The sequence below is a fragment of the Berghia stephanieae genome, chromosome 3, assembly GCF_034508935.2.
Source record: "Berghia stephanieae isolate SIO BIC M18660-M18661 chromosome 3, UCSD_Bste_1.3, whole genome shotgun sequence".
Lineage (NCBI taxonomy): Eukaryota > Metazoa > Mollusca > Gastropoda > Nudibranchia > Aeolidiidae > Berghia > Berghia stephanieae.
The window spans coordinates 27,625,840-27,646,131 of record NC_088362.1 but is presented as its reverse complement, the minus strand read 5'-3'; the positions used below and the strand labels follow the sequence as shown (position 1 = coordinate 27,646,131).

General features: G+C 32.6%; 1 protein-coding gene across 17 annotated transcripts in view; it reads left to right on the top strand.

The window, feature by feature from the left end:
• The window catches only part of LOC144967475 (inositol hexakisphosphate and diphosphoinositol-pentakisphosphate kinase 2-like), a 100,631-nt gene that overhangs the window by 32,630 nt on the left and 47,709 nt on the right, over positions 1-20,292 (top strand). For 9 of the 17 annotated variants that reach the window (XM_078904779.1, XM_078904777.1, XM_078904778.1 and 6 more), the window contains 6 exons: positions 9,336-9,461; positions 13,792-13,910; positions 14,842-14,954; positions 15,589-15,655; positions 17,762-17,903; positions 18,607-18,833. In XM_078904779.1, coding sequence (XP_078760905.1) covers positions 9,336-9,461; positions 13,792-13,910; positions 14,842-14,954; positions 15,589-15,655; positions 17,762-17,903; positions 18,607-18,833 — 794 coding nt within the window. Of the gene's footprint in view, positions 1-4,597; positions 4,643-9,335; positions 9,462-13,791; positions 13,911-14,841; positions 14,955-15,588; positions 15,656-17,761; positions 17,904-18,606; positions 18,834-20,292 lie in introns of all 17 variants that reach the window. The other 8 variants (XM_078904776.1, XM_078904774.1, XM_078904769.1 and 5 more) reach the window with 1 other exon arrangement.

The following is a 20,292-nucleotide window of genomic DNA, read 5'->3' as shown; positions in this document are numbered from 1 at the left end:
AATCATCTCTCTGTTATGTATTATTATTTTTATTTTGAATGTATAATGTAAGCATTTGAGTGTGTTCCTCTTTGTTGGATTTTGTGCTTGTGTCTGGATGAGACTTGTAGGTGATTTCAAACTAAGTACATTGGTGGTATGCTCTTGGAATCTACATCTGAGCCCTATTTGTTCTCAATTCCCCTTTGTCTTACTTTTTCTTGGGTGCTTTAATTGTAATTCTAGAACTTTTTACTATCGCATTTTCTTCCTTTTTACTGGCGCTGATATAACCTAAATGTGTTGCAAGCGCCGTAAAACCCTTAAAAACATAAAACAAACAGATTGCTCTTGTGACCAACTTCTTTTCTCTCTTTGGCTTAGTCTGGTCCCATATCATGAAATGGTAGAGTGAAGTTGTACAATCATTTTTAGTGCCTTAATACAAGTTCTGCTGCTTTTGAGATTTTGTTATTTTCCCCGATCAAGAAACTGAGCTTCTTTATTGTGATATGTTGAATCTTAAACTGAGGTTTATGCCAGTCTTAATTTTTAAATCTTAAACTGAGGTTTATGCCAGTCTTAATTTTGAATCTTAAACTGAGGTCTATGTCTGTCTTAATTTTGAATCTTAAACTGAGGTTTATGCCAGCCTTAATTTCGAATCTTGAACTGAGGTTTATGCCAGCCTTAATTTTAAGATTAGACCTGGAAGATAACCCCCCCCCCCCCCCCCCCCCCGCATCATGGGATTGTCATCATTTCTAATTTTACCAATGATAATTTTTGACTACCTCTTTGTGTTTTATTTCCCCATGTGCTGATATATCCGAAATCTTCACGTTTTTGGGGATTTCTTTTTAAAATCCTAAAAGCAAAGTATAATTCTCTTTTAAATTCCGCATTAGCACTTTTTTGGTTTTCACAGGAAAAAACTTTTGTACAATCTATAATAAGTGATCTTTAGCTTGGTTTTTCTTCTTCTTTCCGTCTACAGAGTCATATACTCCTTACACATCCTCATTTTTTCACATAAACACCAATTCAGCAGTCTGAACATTTCTAATATCACCATATCCTCCCCTCTGAAAAAAACCCCCCAAAAAACAAACCTATTTCTTAATAATCAGAATAGTGGAAATGGTAAAGCTCGCTCATATGCTATTCTGACAGTATCTGTGGATATAGCTTTTCTGGGTAGCATAAATAGCCTTGTCATCGCAGGATGATTTTGAAATCATTTGGCTCACCTGGTTTGCAATTCTAACAAGGTGACTAGTTATAAATCCATATTTATAATTATTATTATTATAACACTCACCATTTGACCTCATGTTTTGTTTTTCTAAATTCCTTTTATTGATTGGATATTGTCAAATCAATTTCCTCAAGCCAATGCTTCATCCTGCATTAACAATTTCATTTTATCAAAGATATATTTTTTTACATGCTGATGATGATGGAAATAATCACCAAATTCCTTTCAGCCATATTACAGTTTGATTCAACTGAATGTATTATTTTGAACCCGCGATCTAGTTTTGTGGAATATCTCTTCTGAGTTGATGATCAAAAACTAACCACAGCTGTGAAGACTGAATACACACATACACACACACACACATACACACACACACACACATACACACACACACACACACATGACTGCAACCTTCTTCAGCCATCCGTTCTATATCAGAGGATCGTCTTCACTGCTTGAGTTTTTTCTTTTACTCAGCTAATTTTCATTACTTTTTTCACAAATTCTCAGATGCTTGATAAGAAGTTTTTGACTTCTCCTCAGTGCTTGTCAGACAAGTTTTTCACCTCACAATGTTTGGCACTGCAGAAACCTTGATAATCCCATCTCTTGAAGATAGTACTACTGTATTATGCTTTCCTTAGTTAACTTTCACTTACCTCTGAGAAAATTACATTCGTCACAAAATGAAATCAATTCATCAATCAAACGATTCTAATTTTTGTCTAGTTGCTTAAACTTTGGCTTCAATTTTATAGTTGCTGAAAACAATAATGTTGTTGTTTTTTTTTCACCTCTTCGAAGCAGCCTGCCACAGCATAATGAGTTAAAACTAGCCACTTCTGTATGAGCTTGGGAAAGAATCTTTGTTCCCAAACCACTGTCACGTCACCAATCACCATAGCTGTTATCAATAAATTTGAACACACTCCTCAGCACACAACAGATCTATTGTGATATGAAGTCCCATCACTCCCCCCGTCATTTAGGCCTTAAGACGTGTGAGGCTAAATGAACCTCCTTCTTTTACTACTCCCTATTCACTAGGTATGAATTTACGGGCATTCATCGTAAAGTCCAGATGAAATATCAGCCAAACGGATTTCATTCTTATCACACATCAAGTGATGGTTGGTGGTTTGAAAGTAGAATTAGTTTTGTGTTTTGGTGTGACTGTACTGTGAATGACTAAACAGCATTCCCTCTTGTGTTTTCACCAGTAATAAAATATATTATATTTATTAGGGATTGATTCATTACAAATATGTTAACTTTTGAAAACATGATTTGAATGACAAAAAGAAAGAAAGAAAATCATTAAAGATGATCGTAATTTTTCAATATTGATAATTTTACTGTGTTTTAGGTGACATGGCTTTTAAATAGTGAGTTGTGACTTTCAAAGTCAGAGTAAAGAAATGTGATTTTTTCCTTTCCCTTCAATGGGGTTTTTAAAAAAAGAAGGAAAGGCTTTTTAGTTGTACTCCCTCTTATGAAAAAGTGTCCTGTTGGGAATTGTCAAAGTGTATTTTTAAATAAGTCATGAGGTTGCTGCCTCTTTTTTTCTGTTAATTTTTTTTTTTTAATATTTATGTTTACATTGGAATTGGTCTAAAGAATTAATTTTAAAAAAGGAATTTTTGACCTTTCTAATGCGTGGCACTTGAGTTGATTTCAAAACATAATACTGTGTGATTTTTTTTTTCTTCAATATTTGCACTCATGCAAATCTATGTGTGTGTGTGTGTGTGTGTGTGTGTGTGGTTTGTGTGGTTTCTATTCATTCTGAGTGGAGGCCTCCGTAATCTCTTTGTGTCTGTGGTGTGTGGAGAGGAACTCTTGCTTTCATTCGACCTCCATTTTTCTTTTCTGCTTTCACTTTGTTTTTCATTCTTATCCTGGAATGATTCTATAATTATATTTAGCTCAGAGTCTTCTGGAAAAGAGTCTATTGGGCTAGGAGATCAGTATTCACTTAAATAAAACAACAATAATTTTATCCTATATAAATTTGTCCTCATCTCAAGAAGACTCTCTTTAACTCACTCAACCCCAACACGGACTATATCCGTAGTTTACCCGGGTTACTTTTACCCCATGCCTATTTATTACATTTTTCTGCGACAAATTATAGGTGTAGTATCAGAGCTAATGTTTTTAGTTTTTTACATATTAATGATAGTTGAATAAAACTATCTTTGTACATGCTCATTTTTAATGAATTTTTTTCCAATTTTGAAAAGCAAAAATCTCTAGGGTCAGACAGAATTGCAGTAAAAGTCGGTTCAAATCCTCATTACCGCAAAGTTTTTACCCTCTATTGTCTTCTGGCACTTTTCTACCCCCTTCATTTTTTGTTATTATCGACATAAGTGCCTTCTCGACTCACTTTTCTGACAACTCTATATGATTTTTACACAGGCCCTAATAGGTATCTTCAGAAAGGAAGACTGTCATGTATATGTTGTGTGTAGGAAGTGATTCCATCCCCACCTCCCCTCCTCACCTATACACTTATTAATCATCTTCAGTTTAATGTCGACTATTAGTCCTTGATACAATATTTCAACTGTTTTGGTGGAGATCCTTTTCGGGTAACTAGGTGACACTATTTAAATGTAGTCTTAAACTGGACTCACAAATAGATTGCTTTAGGCAGGGTTTTGCTTCTCTTCTCAGATCGAAACAATGTCTAGTTTATCTTTTTATCTCAGGGCTTGTAAATGCAGATAAGGTCCAGATCTTTAATGTTTTGATGATTATATAGCCTTAATTTTCCTATTGCAATAGCATGAACGTGTCACGGCTTGCATTTAACTTTTTAAAAATTAAAAGATTTAACAACCAATATCTTTTTTTTTCTGCTAAAATCCTTTTCAAAACCCTTTTACTATGAGTTAGAAATACTGACTGATTTTTTGTTTAGAGAGAAAAGTGATGACGCAAGTTTCTGATGTTTTAAGTTGAAGAGTTTAATAATAATGTAATATAATATGATATAATATGATATAATGAATTTAATATATTTCATTTTGAAATCTTTTTTTTTCTTTTGTCTATTTATTTTCAATTTTGAAATTTTCACCTAATAGTATAAAGAAAAAATTAAGTTCATATCTTTTCCTCACATGTTATTTTCCCTCAATTAAATCCTAAACTGTGTTCAGTTTTTATTTCTTTTTCTTTTCATAATTTCCATATTATCTTAACTGTATTTTTCATTTTATTTCTTAATTATATTTTATGTATAGCACATTTTTCCAAAAAATGAATATATAAACTAAATCAGGAAAAAAAAAAAGCACAAATAGTCATTATTCAACAAGTATAGATGCTTTCCCCTTTGCTCAATTGCAGACATGAATGTTGTTGACCACTTGATTGACTCTCGTCTTTACGGAGGTACATTTGAACGCAGGGAGAAGGACACTGAACAACATATAAAATTAAATATGATGCTCAGATATTTTTTGTCTTCACAAGTTCTTACACCTCCAGCCAAACCCTTTTTCATTCCCTTTGACTCTCTAAGACAAACAACAAATTAAAACTCTGACATACATATAATTACAATATTAAAATCTCTTTAAGACATAACATCAACTTGATAAAGCTCTAGAATAGATATTTTTTCAAGGCTTTTCGATCAATACACTCAAGCATTCCCAGAAATGTTATTTTTGATTGATTTCATCCCATTTTATTTATCCTTCCCCTCCCTACCAGTATAAATGTGAAATTATTGAAAAAGTAATGATTCACTAACTAGTGAAGACAAAATGTTAGGATTTTGCTGCTTTTTGTGCCGTGGATGCTTTTGTTTTTTTGTTTTTTTTCATTTTGTTTTTTTGTTGTGAAGATTTGATGCAGTGAAAACTTGACGTAACCGTATTTCCAAGCATATCAATTCTTTAAAGAAGTATGGATGTAATTTTGAACACAAGATCTCTGATAATTATCATATTTTCGTAAAAATTTTCTTCCTCCATGTTCGATATTATTGTTATATAGAATATGTTCATCTTATTAAAAGGGATTTTCTCAGGATTTATTTATGTCTACCAAACTGGACAGCGACGAAGATGTCATCTTAACTATGTTTCCTTTCAAATTAATTGATTTGTTTACGAATGTTTTCAATTTAAAAAATGAATATAACAGCTTCAAAAAAGAACAAAATACCAAACACAGAACGTTTCGGCTCAAAACCCTTCTTCAGCCAACAACAAAAAGCAATAAAGACATAAATGCATTACTAAATTCCAGATAGATTACAGTTACAGAGATATTTTGTAGGTCTTCTCTGTAGAAAAATCTTGGAAAGTCCAAGATTTTTCTACAGAGAAGACCTACAAAATATCTGTCACTTTCCAAGATTTTTCAATGGAGAACACCTACAAAATATCTCTGTATTTTTGTCTTTATTGTTTTTTGTTGTTGGCTGAAGAAGGGTTTTGAGCCCGTAACGTTCCATGTTTGGTATTTTGTTCTTTTTTTAAGCTGTTATATTCATTTTTGTTTATTACTCTTTACAGTCCACAGCTTCTAGCAGCTTAGTATCACTTTGACGAATGTTTACGATGACTATTTTGCAATTGGATTTTGATACTGTTTTGTTTGTCTTTGTTTTGTTTTGTTTTTCATTGGAAAACATTACAAATCGTGAACCTTTATAAAGATCAGGAACCAATTTTATTTTATAGATGGGCGAATCCCTATATATATATATCTATACATTTTAAAACTCTACTATCCCTTTTTCCTTCTTCAACCCTTTTCTATGATGATATATTTTTCTTTCATCTGTTCCCCGTCATCTGTTTTATTTTTACACACCAGATCAGCATGTTACGACTTCTCTTCTTTGACATGATTGCCTATTTTTCTTCATTTTTCCCCCCTATTGTGTCAACATTTTCAGTGTTACTTTTTCTGCAGTTGTCAAGCCTTCATGTCCCTTTTAAAATTAAATTGTTGAATCGTAAACAAAGCTGCCACCAGTGAGAATATTTTCTACAATTTAACAACATAGGAAATTTTTATTTCCTTCCAACTTCAAGGTCTGGATTTCTGTTATGAAAAACTAAAAGTCATATTACTGGAAATATAATTTCTGATTTAGAAAATAAATAAAGACAAACTGCTATTGATTTATATAATGCATCATAATACCATTTTCAATGTTTGAATACTTTTTTAATGGGGATAGGGGAGGGGGGGGGGCATTTGTAGGTATCATAATGACTGTAAATAAACAATCTCAAATGAAAGACGGATGAATCCTATTTGAGACTTATAATTAATGACATATGCTGTGACTTTCTTTAATGCGAAATGCATTGGCCCCTCTTCACGTGAGAATATGCAAGTATTAAAAATGTACAGTGTTATATTTATTATTATTATTATTATTATTATTATTATTATTATATTATTATTATTATTATTATTATTTATTATTATTTTTATTATTATTATTATTATTATTATTATTATTATTATTTATATTATTGTTATTATTATTTTATTTTGTTTTTTTTTGTTGTTGTGTTGTTTATGTTTTTTTGTTGTTGTTGTGTATGTTTATTATTATTTTATTATTATTATTATGATTATGTATTATTATTATTATTATTATTATATATTATTATTATTATTATTATTATTATTATTATTATATTATTATTATTATTATATTATTTATTATATTATTATTATATTATTATATATTTATATATTATTATTATATTATTATTATTATTATTATTATTATTTATTATTATTATTATTATTATTATTATTATTATTATTATTATTATTATTATTATTATTATTATTATTATTATTATTATTATTATTATTATTATTATTATTTATTATTATTATTATTATTATTATTATTATTATTATTATTATTATTATTATTATTATTATTATTATTATTATTATCTGCTATTCCAATATGGTTGGATGAAAATTATTTACAGCTTTTGGTCTGTATATTGATATTTCTTCAGTCTATTCCATTTTTCAATACCCTTCTGTCCACTACGCTCGTGACTTATTATCCAGCCTTCCCATTTCCTTTCATATTTAGCTCTGAACGACTGAATGTAAATATAAAAAAAAAATATATATATATAATTTTTGTACTTGTGCATATTAAATACATACAAGCTATAACTATTTATTTAAAAATATTAATTTACATTACGAGAATCAAGTTGTAATAAGTTGTTTTTTATTTTTTATTTTGTATATAAGTGATAATGAACATGGGCAAAACATTAAAAGAGGGAGAGATATATCTTAAACTTAAATTAGGTCAAGGGAAGAAGGGTGCAGGGAGAGAGATTATGTGTGTGAGTGTGAGAGAGGAAGAGAGAGAGAGAGAGAGAGAGAGAGAGAGAGAGAGAGACAGAGAGAGAGAGAGAGGTGATTTTGAACAAAGGGGGGGGGGGCTCTTACATAGCATGCTGTGATTTTAATTCGGTACTGATCACGTGTCAACCCCATTCATCACTGTCACCCAATCACAGAAAAACTTCCTAGACCTTTACACCTGTTTTACCCCTCCACACTAATCATGTTTAACAAAAACAAAATAATTTCAAAGGGTGATGAGATTGTTTATGTATAATTTGTTTTCATAATGTGGATTTTTACCACAGATGATAGTTATTGAAATATAATTTGTTTTCATAATGTGGATTTTTACCACAGATGATAGTTGTTGAAATATAATTTGTTTTCATAATGTGGATTTTTACCACAGATGATAGTTGTTGAAATATAATTTGTTTTCATAATGTGGATTTTTACCATAGATGATAGTTGTTTATATATAATTTATTTTCATAATGTGGATTTTTACCACAGATGATAGGTTAACCAAATGAATAAAATAAACGGTCAATAAGACAAATTTTGAGAATTGATAACACAATATGTGGGTGCTAGTAATTGGACAAGTGGGCTAGCCCATATTTTTTTTTCAACTCATAAGTTTGTTTTCCAGCACTTTTTTAATAAATGTCCAAGTCAAATTTCATTCAGCACATAATGACAGTATTTCATTTTTAAATTCTTAAAATTGAATTATCTTAAAATAAATGTGGTCTAATATACACAACAACAACAACAATAATAACAGGTGTGAATAGAATTTCAATTTAATTGACGAAGACAGATGTGGAAAATTATTGTATTGTTTATTAATCATTGACTATCCCCTCATCCTTCATTGGTTTTTCGTGCTTCATTCATTATATTTTGTGGATGGAGGAGGAAACTCGAAACGTCCCACTTTATCTGTCTTTGTAAATTACATTACACCTTCTATATCATTTTATTATTGTTATTTACTTCTCCGAGCTTCAAGCAGCAACATTTGCAGTCTAATTTACATAATATCTCATTGTGTCAAGTAAATTTTGTAAAATATATTTATACTGTAGTTTTACTGCCTACTTGTCCATCAAACCAACTATATATTGTGCAGTTCATCACATAAATAGTTTTCAACAATTGACTGATAGTGTGTCAAAATCCAGTTTTGTAATATTAAAAACAAAATAAGCGAAGATTAATTTCCATATTTTATGTTTACCATATTTTGTAATAATCTTCATTTAAGTCTTCGATTTTGTCTTGTAACAATTGACAATAATATTTCAGAACATTGCTTTATGAATTTGTAATCCTACTAGATATCAGCAAGTTATGACAAAGATTCAAAAACTTATTCACACAATTGATTAAATATTATTCTTAAATTGCTATTATTTCAGTACAAGTACTTTTTTAAATTATAAAAATTTTAATTTGAGCTATTGTTATTGTGTTTTTAATTAGCATAGAGTAGGAAGAATGAGGGGGGGATTATATACACATCTATGTATAAAAGAAACTGTTGCTGTTAAATTTGCTATATTGTCTTTTTACTTTGTTCAACAAAATTAAGATGGCTACTACTATAGGACTGGCAAAATGTACTTAAAAGATTTAAATGATGAAATTCATACGTCATGTTTACATGCTTTGAAATATTATCTTCGATTAATCTATGTTCAACCTCTTCATCGTCTCTTTTCAGATGAGGCGCCAAGAGACCCATCCCTCCTTCTCATCTTAAAATGGGGTGGTGAGCTGACGTCTGCTGGTAGGATCCAAGCCGAGAATCTTGGGAAAGCTTTCCGAACCCTCTATCCTGGAGGTCAAGGTTAATCTTTATTTTCTATGTGTGATACTCATTTAAAGTGGGCAATTCGTAATAATTGTATTGATTGTGGTTTATGATGATAATGTAATAATAATAATAATGAGGATAATGATGATGTTTGCGATGAAGATGATGATGATAATGATGATGATGATAATAATAATAATATAATAATGATGATGACGATGATGATGATGATGATGATAATAAGAATAATAATAATATAATGAATAATAATAATAAATAATAATAATAATAATAATAATAATAATAATAATAATAATAATAATATGATGGTAATAATAATAATAATAATAATAATAATAATAATAATAATAATAATAATAATAATAATAATAATAATAATATGTAATAATAATAATAATAATATAATAATAATAATAATAATAATAATAATAATAATAATAATAATAATAATAATTATAACAATAATAATTATGATAATGATAACAATGATGATATTAACAATAATAATAATAATAATAATAATAATAATAATAATAATAATAATAATAATAATAATAATAATATTAATACAATTATAATGAGGACAATGAAAATTACATTTCAATTCCGTAGAAGCTGTTGAACAAGTATTCCTCTGAATATTGCCACTCAATGAGAAATGCGTAATGCCAATAGATAGTACCTATGTGCTTGGCTTAAGAAGCTCACGACATTGCCATCCGGAAGTATTATGGACCAACACACAAAACTATGTGTAACCATGAACTTTTATAGTCTGGTTAATAGAGTTTAGTGAGAATTCCTCACAAATGTGGATAGCAAATAACAATAACAAAGGCCTGATTGACGTCATCTTCGTTCTATCTATAGAGCTTGAACTAGATATCAGTCACACTCTGGTGTCTGTAACATCTGATTCCCAAAAAGCAGAGGAATTGATATTATAAGATTCTCGAATTCCTGCGTTAGTAATTTCGAGCAAGTTTCCATTGCATTGCAATTGATTCTTGAAGTAAGGATTTAATTTTAAAAATTATCTTTCTTGTCAGGATGTTATTATATGTCAAAATCTATTTTTAGTAAAACCAGATGTGTGAGGAAAAAATAAGTATTTAACAACTACATTGTTTGTTTTTTTTGTACTACGGATAATAGGGACACCATAATTTGAGCTTTTATATGGCACAATATCCACTAAACAAGCCCAAAGTGCTTTACAAGGGTTCCCTGACCACCAGCAACACATAACATGTAGAATGAGACATGACGCCCATTAGGCGATATTGCAATTTTTTCCAACATAGACAACGTTGTTAACGGTCGGGTTCTCATTTTACACTTGAGTACGGTGAGAGAATTTGAGTACAGAACCTTTTCCAAGGACTCAACTATGCGCGAGCGAGGCTCGTACCCAGGACCTTCCGATCCAGAAGCGAGTGTCATACCACAAGACCACATAGCCGCACAATGATATATTAATATAATTTTTTAAATATAATATTTTTGCTATTACGCTATAGTAAAATCAGTTTTCTCCAAAAACCAATCAGGTATAATGATGTCTATTTAACAAATAAATCTTGTGCTGAAGGTCATTTATCTCACTCATGAAAAGAAAATATTTTGCATTCCCCTGATAATTTGAAAGACAAGTCTTACTTGGCTGATCTCTTTGACCGGGGTGAATTCAATGTTTCTTCTAGAAATAGATTTTGTTTATCATAGTTTAGGGCTTCTTTTTCAATTTTTTAATGGATTTATAGACTGTCTAGTTTTTATGGAGTGCAATGGTTATGATTTTAATATGTCTTACCGAGTTTAACACTTAACCTTGTTCAGCTTTGAAAGTATTTAAGGAGTTTGACGACGAATAAAAGATCTGTCTCTACATGCTTTGATCAAATTTGTCTGGGAAATCTATGATTATAAACATGACAAATTCATGATTTCTCACCTCAGTATCTTTTTTAAAAAATCCTGAGTCCCTCTTATTGAGTTTTGTTTAAAATCTACTACCAGAATTGACATTGTTTTTCAGCATAGAATTAATCTATAGTCGTTTTTGTTTTGTTTTATAAGTTGAAGTCTATTTCCTTTGATCAGTTACTGTTATCATTTTATTGATAAGGCAATCTGTTCCTCCATTTTCTTGCCCACTTACAGAAAACAGTGATGGTAAAACAAATTGAACCCGAGTGCTATCCCATCTCATCCTATTTTAAAACATGATTTGAGCCCGCCACAAGAATGTTTTTTTTTTTTTTAGGCTGCATGAAATATTGAAATTGAAATGTCTGGCTTAAACATATAATCACAATCAGTGTAATAATGTAATTCTGAAATAAATGTAATATCTAGAAATATTTTGTATGCTTAAATTTTCAGTTTACTAGATTTTCGTTTTTACATAAATTCTGCCTTTAATTTTCATTAAAAATAAAGATAAAAATGCTGAATTGAAAGAGTAAATAAAATATTTAAAGATCTCTCATCTGCATTTTTTTTTTATACTGACCATATTTTAAATATTTAAAAAAAAAAAAATTTTTGTTTTGTTCATTTGGCATGATGCTGACACTTTTTCACACTTCGTAATCAGCATTTCTACTCACACCTGGTAATGCCAAAGTAATCAATCCATTAACAGAATGATTAAACACTGTTCATGTTTTAATAAAAATGCTTTATTCATCCCATTAATGAATTTTATGAATTGGAAAACATAAAAAAGGAAAATGATGCAACATAACATAATATAACATATGGTATAGGGCGAAATAGGATAAAATCCCTTGAATGCCATTAATATTAATAGTAATGCGAAAAATCTATTGATTGAAAAATCACAATAATGATAAATATGCTACAGATAATTAATCAACTTAAATGTACCCATGTATGTGTGATGTACAAACATATATCTTTCTCTGTGACATTCAAGACACACACCACACACCCACACACACATGCCTCCAGACATATATAATATAACGATAATAAGATAACTCCTCCAAAGTCCAAGAGTTTGCAACTGATTTTTCTAAACTGTTATCAAAATCTATGGGATAGGCTGTCTCAAATCTGAACAATTTTTACAAATAATTTGCCATTCCATCAGATTTAAGCCTAAATTTAATAATGTAGTTGTTTCCTTAGTTATATCTGGATTCTTTTTTAAGATATTCAACAATTTAGCAATGCCAATCTTACGGAAATCCTTGGGCCTCGATTTGGGTGCCGAAATGGCTCGAATTCAAGGCAAAATATGGGACATGGCAATTTCGTGTATGGTATTTTAAAAAATTCATTACGACGATGTTTATCAATGAATATGACTGAAAGTTGGCACACAATTAGTAAAGAGGTCATTTTAGATTATGTCAAATGCCAAAAGTCGTGCGATAACTAGAAGACCGTTAGAAATAGATGTTTACTCTTTGGAGTAAAATATTTCTAAATCTACCAAGAGGAGAGATTTTGTCATTTATAAGGCTATATATGCACATTTCTTCTATTTATGTTTCAAATTTCATTGGATTATGATAAAATTTCACGTATTATCACAAAACAGCCCAATTTGCACTTCAATGAGTGAGAAGAGGTGACAGCCATTTTGACCCCCCCCCCCCCCCCCCCCCCCACACAAAATCGCTCAGCACGAAAATGACTTCAGCGAGGCAAGGCTGCCAGATGGCCAGACTTCCACCTGACCAAATTCGACTTCAAAAATGGCTAAATAAAAACTCACATGGCTTTCACCACTAAGACTGCCCCTTTAAAAATCTAGTTGAATTTAACAAACAACAAATTGAATAGACTAGGATAAATGTCACTGAGACAATTATAAATGAATAAAATTTAATAAAAGAAACAAAATTTTATATTTGGCCACATGAGTGACCATCTGGCAGACGTGCACGCAAAGTTTAAGGACGCAAACTCTCACACTCTTTTTAAAGTATTTTTTTCATTGTTACATCATAGGGGTGTTGACCTTGAATGGATATGTCGTTACCATTTGTTCCATGCTTTTAACATTTCAATTTTTCTTATCTTTTACCTCTTCTATTTGTTGGTAATGTAAAAGGTGTTGGCAATGTACAATCAGACCTGCCCATTTAAAAATTCAAAAATTCTTAGTTTTTAAGAGATAAAAATTGTAGCCACTAAAGTTAACTTTATAGATCAACAATTTACTTTCACAAAGAATAAATAACGCTTCAAAATCCTTTAAATTATGTAGTCTGATGTCAACGTTCATTTAAAATAAGTTTTAATGAATTATCCTAACCACCATCATTCTGTTGTCATCATTATTATCTCAAACCTTATTTACTTCCAGGGCAATTTGAGGCACCCGGTCTTGGATTCCTGAGACTTCACAGTACATTCCGACATGACTTAAAGATTTATGCATCTGATGAGGGCAGAGTCCAAATGACGGCTGCTGCCTTTACCAAGGTATTTTATGGAACAATTACATTTTCTTGAGATCATTATTTTCTTAGTGTGATTCTCCCAAGTTTTGTATTGAAGTCATTAAATTTTGAATATGATTCCGACACATTTTGTTCATAAATAACAGATCATTAAATTATCAATATGATGCCAACAAATTTTGTCTCGAGATCATTGAATTGTCAATATTATGATGCCAACAAATTTTGTTTTGAGATCATTGAATTGTCAATATCATGATGCCAACAAACTTTGTCTTTAGATCATTGAATTGTCAATATTATGAAGCCAACAAATTTGTCTTGAGATCATTGAATTGTCAATATTATGATGCCAACAAATTTTGTCTTGAGATCATTGAATTGTCAATATTATGATGCCAACAAATTTTGTCTTAAGATAATTGAATTATGAGTATGATGCCAACAGGTTCTGTTTTCTTTTTCTTTGATTCAGCTTTTGAAGTTTACCAGTTTTTTTTCTTCTGGTTTCTGTATGGGTATTTTTTTCACTGTTATATCATATCATAAATATAACCTAACTGTCACAAGTTGGTTCCTATTTTCTAATTAGTCACATTTTTAAAAACCTTAAGTCCAAACAGCAAGTTGCGTAGGTCTGCCTTAAGGTTCTTCTTCACATTTGCTCATCACTGAGGGTAATGGGTTTTGCTGCCATTATGCGCCAGAGGCCCGTCACATCTGACTTTTGTGTTGAATTTCATGTACGAGCTTCATCTCGTATGACACTTTCTGTCCTGTCCATATTTGTCTGGCCTCTACCCTTTGGCCTTCCCAGTATGGTTGAACCTGCTGGTATAGGCCTTTGGATCATGCAAGGCTCTCAAGCCACCACACCACGGCAAGGAATGGACTTGTGGTGGTGCCTTAAGGTTCATTATGATGATGTCTTTTCCTTCTTTCTTTTTTTTCAGGGTTTACTTGCCTTAGAAGGACAATTGACCCCCATCTTGGTACAGATGGTGAAAAGTGCCAATACAAATGGCCTCCTGGATGGGGAATCTGTCACGTCCAAGTATCAGATGGTGTAAGTGTGGGAATGGCAAAGGAAGGCAGGAATAGGGGAGGGGATATAGGTGGGGGTGTTGAGGAGGGGGGGGGGATGATGTGGATGAGAAGGTGGTAGAATAGATGTCATATGCTTCACATTTGAATGACAAGGAAGATTATGCGAGAGAGGAGAAAGTGTGGATAGGGGATTGCAGATGAGAGAGAGAGAGAGAGAGAGAGAGAGAGAGAGAGAGAGAGAGAGAGAGAGAGAGAGAGAGAGAGAGAGAGAGAGAGAGAGAGAGAGAAATTCCAAAGCTTGAAATGTATAATTTTAATCCTACCTAGATCCTACCCACGGTCATATTAGTGGTTTTCATCAACACTCAAATCGTTGTTCATTGAGGAAATTGTGATGATTCACTCACTGTGAGTTAAAGCTTCACAACATTTAAGATTAAAATTGAATTACCACTCAGCGATATTCAACAAAAGCTTAGTTTGAAGAACATTAAACTAAATTAAGTAAAAGCTATTTTAAACAATTCAGTCTTTAAATTGTACTTGAAAGAGTTAAGTTTGAGAGTTTCTGGTTGTGGGGGACAGGGAATTCCAGATCACAACACTCAAATTTCTCAAATTTATTTGAGTTTTGTACTTTGTCCCATCCCTAGTGTGAAAGAAAAGCTTAAGGACATGTTCAACGAAGACAGAGACTTCACAGGGGAAGATCACAAAAAGGTAACTGTGGATCTACTTCCAATCTGTTTGAATTACTTCCCCTTAATGTAAACTTGAGCTTTTATATAGCGCAATATCCACTAAATGTGCTCAAAGCGCTTTACAAAGTCAAACAGCAACATGTAACATGTAGAATGAGACATGACGCCTGTGAGGCAATATTACAATTTTTTTCAGACAAAGACAACGTTGTTAATGGCCAGGTACTCATTTTACAGTTCGGTGAGAGTATGAGTAAAGAGCCTTTTTCAAGAACTCAACTACGTGCTGAGCGAGACTTTTTTTTTTTCTTTAATGAAGTCAAGTAGTCCTTCTGGGTCATAAAGGCCCATGGTGCAGTTGATTATCCCAGTTTCCATGTCCTGTTCTACATGTTATGTGTTGCTGTTGGTCAGGGACCCTTTGTAAAGTGCTTTGAGCACATTTAATGGATCTTGTGCTATATAAAAGCTCAATTATTTTTTTTCGTTATTGTTAAATGGATAGTATAGGTTAGCTTGTTGCTCTATGGATAGGATACTACTGTATTGCCGCCGTCGTTATCATCATCATCATCATCATCATCATCATCATCATCATTATCGTAGTCATCATCATCATCATCATCATCATCATCATCATCATCATCATCACAATTATTGCCATCTTCTTCTTAATATAAGACACTATATTTATAATATGGTTATCTGCTGTCCCAGCAAATATATCGTATCGTTCTATCTGTCTGTGTGTGTGTCTGTGTGTATGTATATATGTATGTATGTATGTATGTATGTATGTATGTATGTATGTATGTATGTATGAATGTAGGCATGCATATACGATGATATGCTGGTTTGTATGTATGTCTGCATGTATGTATGTATGTATGTATATGTGTTTGTATGTACGCTCATTTCTTTTGTATACATGTGTAGAAACAATGTGCAAGCGTGTATGTTCGTGTATGGCTGTGTCTGTATTTGTAAATGTGTTGATGTTCATACCATGAACCAAACTGAGCATTGTTTACCTCACATGAATTGCCTTTAATTTGGACAATAAAGATTATTATTATTATTATTATTATTATTATTATTGCATAAGTACTTTCTGTTATATCTAATAGACCCAGTTACCCTAACACTATTGAGTGGATAGAGGATGTTGTGCACATCTAATTAATATTTCATATCCCTTATGTTGTTATTTTTAAAAAAAACTAAGATAATACAGCTACATAACAGTGACACAGAAGTCTAGTTTTTGTTTGTGGGGCAGATGTGGTCATTGTTTCACGCCCAGAAGGTACTGAGTTCAACTCCTTACCGCGCTGTGTGGCCTTGAGCAAATCGCCTCTCCCTAGCTCACTTTGCAGTGTTGCACTGCAGCTGATGCCTTGGTATTTCCAGTCTTTTTGTTGGTATAGACCTTAAAGGCAAATTTCCTGGATGGGATCTCTAACTTCGCATGGTGGGTAAGAAGTCACTAGCTGTGTCTTCTATTCCCCTACATCTGTTTTCTGAGTTGCTTTCTATCTTTTTCTTGGAGTGAGATTACTTGGTTTGTCCTGGCCCTGGCTGAGGTGGAAACAGTCCAATTTATAGTACAAATGATATTGTTGGTTTTGTCCTGAACCAGGCTGGAGTCCTTGGCTTGTAGGGAAACAGTCGAATGTATAGTTATAGTTTTGGGAAATGATATTTTTTTACTTGTAAATCATCTTTTTGTTCTGTACTGTAATTTTTTTTTTAATATCATGTTTTATAAGCATCTGAGTGTTTCCTCTTGGAGAGGTCTGGGTGCTTGTGTCTGGATGACGTTTTTAGGTGATCTCAAACTAAGTACACTGATGATGTGCTCTTGGAATCTGCACCTGTTCCCTATTTAAACCATTCCCCTTTGTCTTACTTCTTTTTGTGAGTATTAATAAATCTATACATTTTTGACAATCCTGTTTTCTGTTTTATTTAGTGGTGCTGAAATGATCTAAATGAGTTGCAATCGCCCCTAAAACCCTGAAAAACAAACAAACAAACAAAAGCATGGATAAATTTCCCCTTTGGCAACGAATGTTGAGAATTTTATCTATTTTATTCATTATTTATGATATGTGATTATTCCCAGTTGGCAGCAACTGACAGCATGTCACTGGTGAATGCCATGGAGTTTGTCAAGAATCCCTTCAAGATGTGTCGTCGAGTTCATGAGATGATTAAAGAAATAACTGCTCGTATTCGATGCCTGAAAGTGGACCTGAAGTCAAGAAGTAAGTACTACCAACCCGTCAAATTAAGAAATTAAGGAGCAGGCGCCGTTGTAAGATAAAGAACTGAACAAGTGTGTATGAAAGGTGCCAGACAAAGCTAGAAAGAAAAATATAAGAAAAAAAAACATCCCAAAAAAGAAGTCTACCTCGACCGGGAATCAAATCTCAGACATTCTGATTACCGGTCAAACATGCTACCATTAAACCACAGAGGCTCCATAACAATTGTTTTGGTTTCCAACTTTCTTGAAGTCAGTGTAATTTAAGCGTCCAAATCACTTTGTCAAAACTTTTTAATTGAGCTTTTCTTATATAGTGCAATATCCACTAAACATGCTTAAAGCGCTTTACAGGGGGTCCCTGGCCAAGAGCAACATTTAACATGTAGGACAGTACATGACGCCTGTTAGATGATATTACAATTTTTTCGGACAGAGACAACGCTATTAACGACCAGGTACTCATTTTACACCTGAGTGCAGTGTGAGAGAATGTGAGTAAAGAGCCTTCTCCAAGGACTCAACAATGCGCTGAGCAAGGCTTGAACCCAGGACCTTCCGATTCAAAAGCGAGTGTCATACCACAAGACCACATAGCATATGATGCAGAATAGCCATCTTACCTTTAAACGCGACCATATATTGTTATGCACTTTTATTAGTTTTACCTTTAATACAAGTTATTCTTTCATTTCTTTCCAAAGACTTGACCCTCTTCAATGGTGAATCCTGGGAGTTGCTGATGAGGCGATGGGCCAAACTAGAAAAGGACTTTGTTTTAAAGAATGGTCGTTATGACATCAGCAAAATACCTGACATATACGACTGTATCAAGTATGACCTTCATCACAACCAGGCCACCTTACAGTTTGAGAGGGCCCAGGAACTTTTCATGTGCTCAAAGGCTCTTGCAGACATTGTCATTCCACAGGTTCAATTTGTAATATATATCTCATTGCAGAAAGAAAAAAATAATGGTTTTATTTCATTATGATTTCGGTGTAAGCAAAAATGACACTTGAATTAAGCAATGTTTTTTTTCTGAATGTAGTCCCTGGATGCGTTTTGCATTTTAATGATTACTACTACTACTGCTACTACTACTACTACTACTACTACTACTACTACTACTACTACTACTACTACTACTACTACTACTACTACTACTACTACTACTACTACTACTACTCAGGGGTGAGAATGACTGGTCACAAAAAAGGAGGAAATTTTTCATCGTGAAGATCATGACCCATCCATGCGACCATAACCTATAAAGTTGAATTTCACTAAAATTTACTGAGATGCGATCCAAAATTTGTCTCCCAGCAATTTCTAACACGACTCAGTGGAATTTCAAAAGTTGAAAGTGTAATTACAACATTTGGTGGTTGTAGTAGGGACGATGATGTGGTGGTGGTTGTAGTAATAACGGTGGTAGGGATGATGTGGTGATGATTGTAGTAGTAGTGGTCGTATGGATGATTGTGTGGCGGTGATTGTAGTAGCTGTGGTAGGAATGATGATGTGGTGGTAGTTGTAGTAGTAGTGGTGGTAGGGATGATGATGTGGTGGTTGTAGTAGTAGTGGTGGTAGGGATGATGGGTTGGTGGTGGTTGTAGTAGTAGAGATGGTAGGGATGATGGTGTGATGGTGGTGGTAATATTGGTGGTAGGGATGATGATGTGGTGGTGGTTGAAGTAGTGGTAGTAGGGTTGATGATGTGGTGGTGGTTGTAGTAGGAATGATGATGTGGTGGTAGTTATGGTAGTGGTGCTAGAGATGATGGTGTAGTGGTGGTAGGGGTGATGATGTGGTGGTGATTGTAGTAGTAGTGGTCTTAGAGATGATGTGATGGTGGTTGTAGTAGTAGTGGTGGTGGGGATGATGATATGGTGGTGGTTGTAGTAGTGGTAGTAGGGTTGATCATGTGGTGATAGTTGTAGTAGTAGTGGTGGTAGGGATGATGTGGTGCTATTTGTAGTAGTAGTAGGGATGATGATGTGGTGGTGATTGTAATAATAGTGATGATGTGATGGTGGTTGTAGTAGTAGTGGTGGTGGGGATGATGATATGGTGGTGGTTGTAGTAGTGGTAGTAGGGTTGATCATGTGGTGATAGTTGTAGTAGTAGTGGTGGTAGGGATGATGTGGTGCTATTTGTAGTAGTAGTAGGGATGATGATGTGGTGGTGATTGTAATAATAGTGGTGATAGAGGTGTTGATGTAGTGGTTTTGGTGAGTGTTTTTTTTTATTCAGTGATTATAATAGTAATTTGTCAAAAAGGAGGAAAATGTCTCCGTCTATCGATCAAACACAGGCAAAGTGTAAAAATAACAGGAACATAGTTTTGTATTAGTAATTATGTAATATATTACTATTACTAATTACTA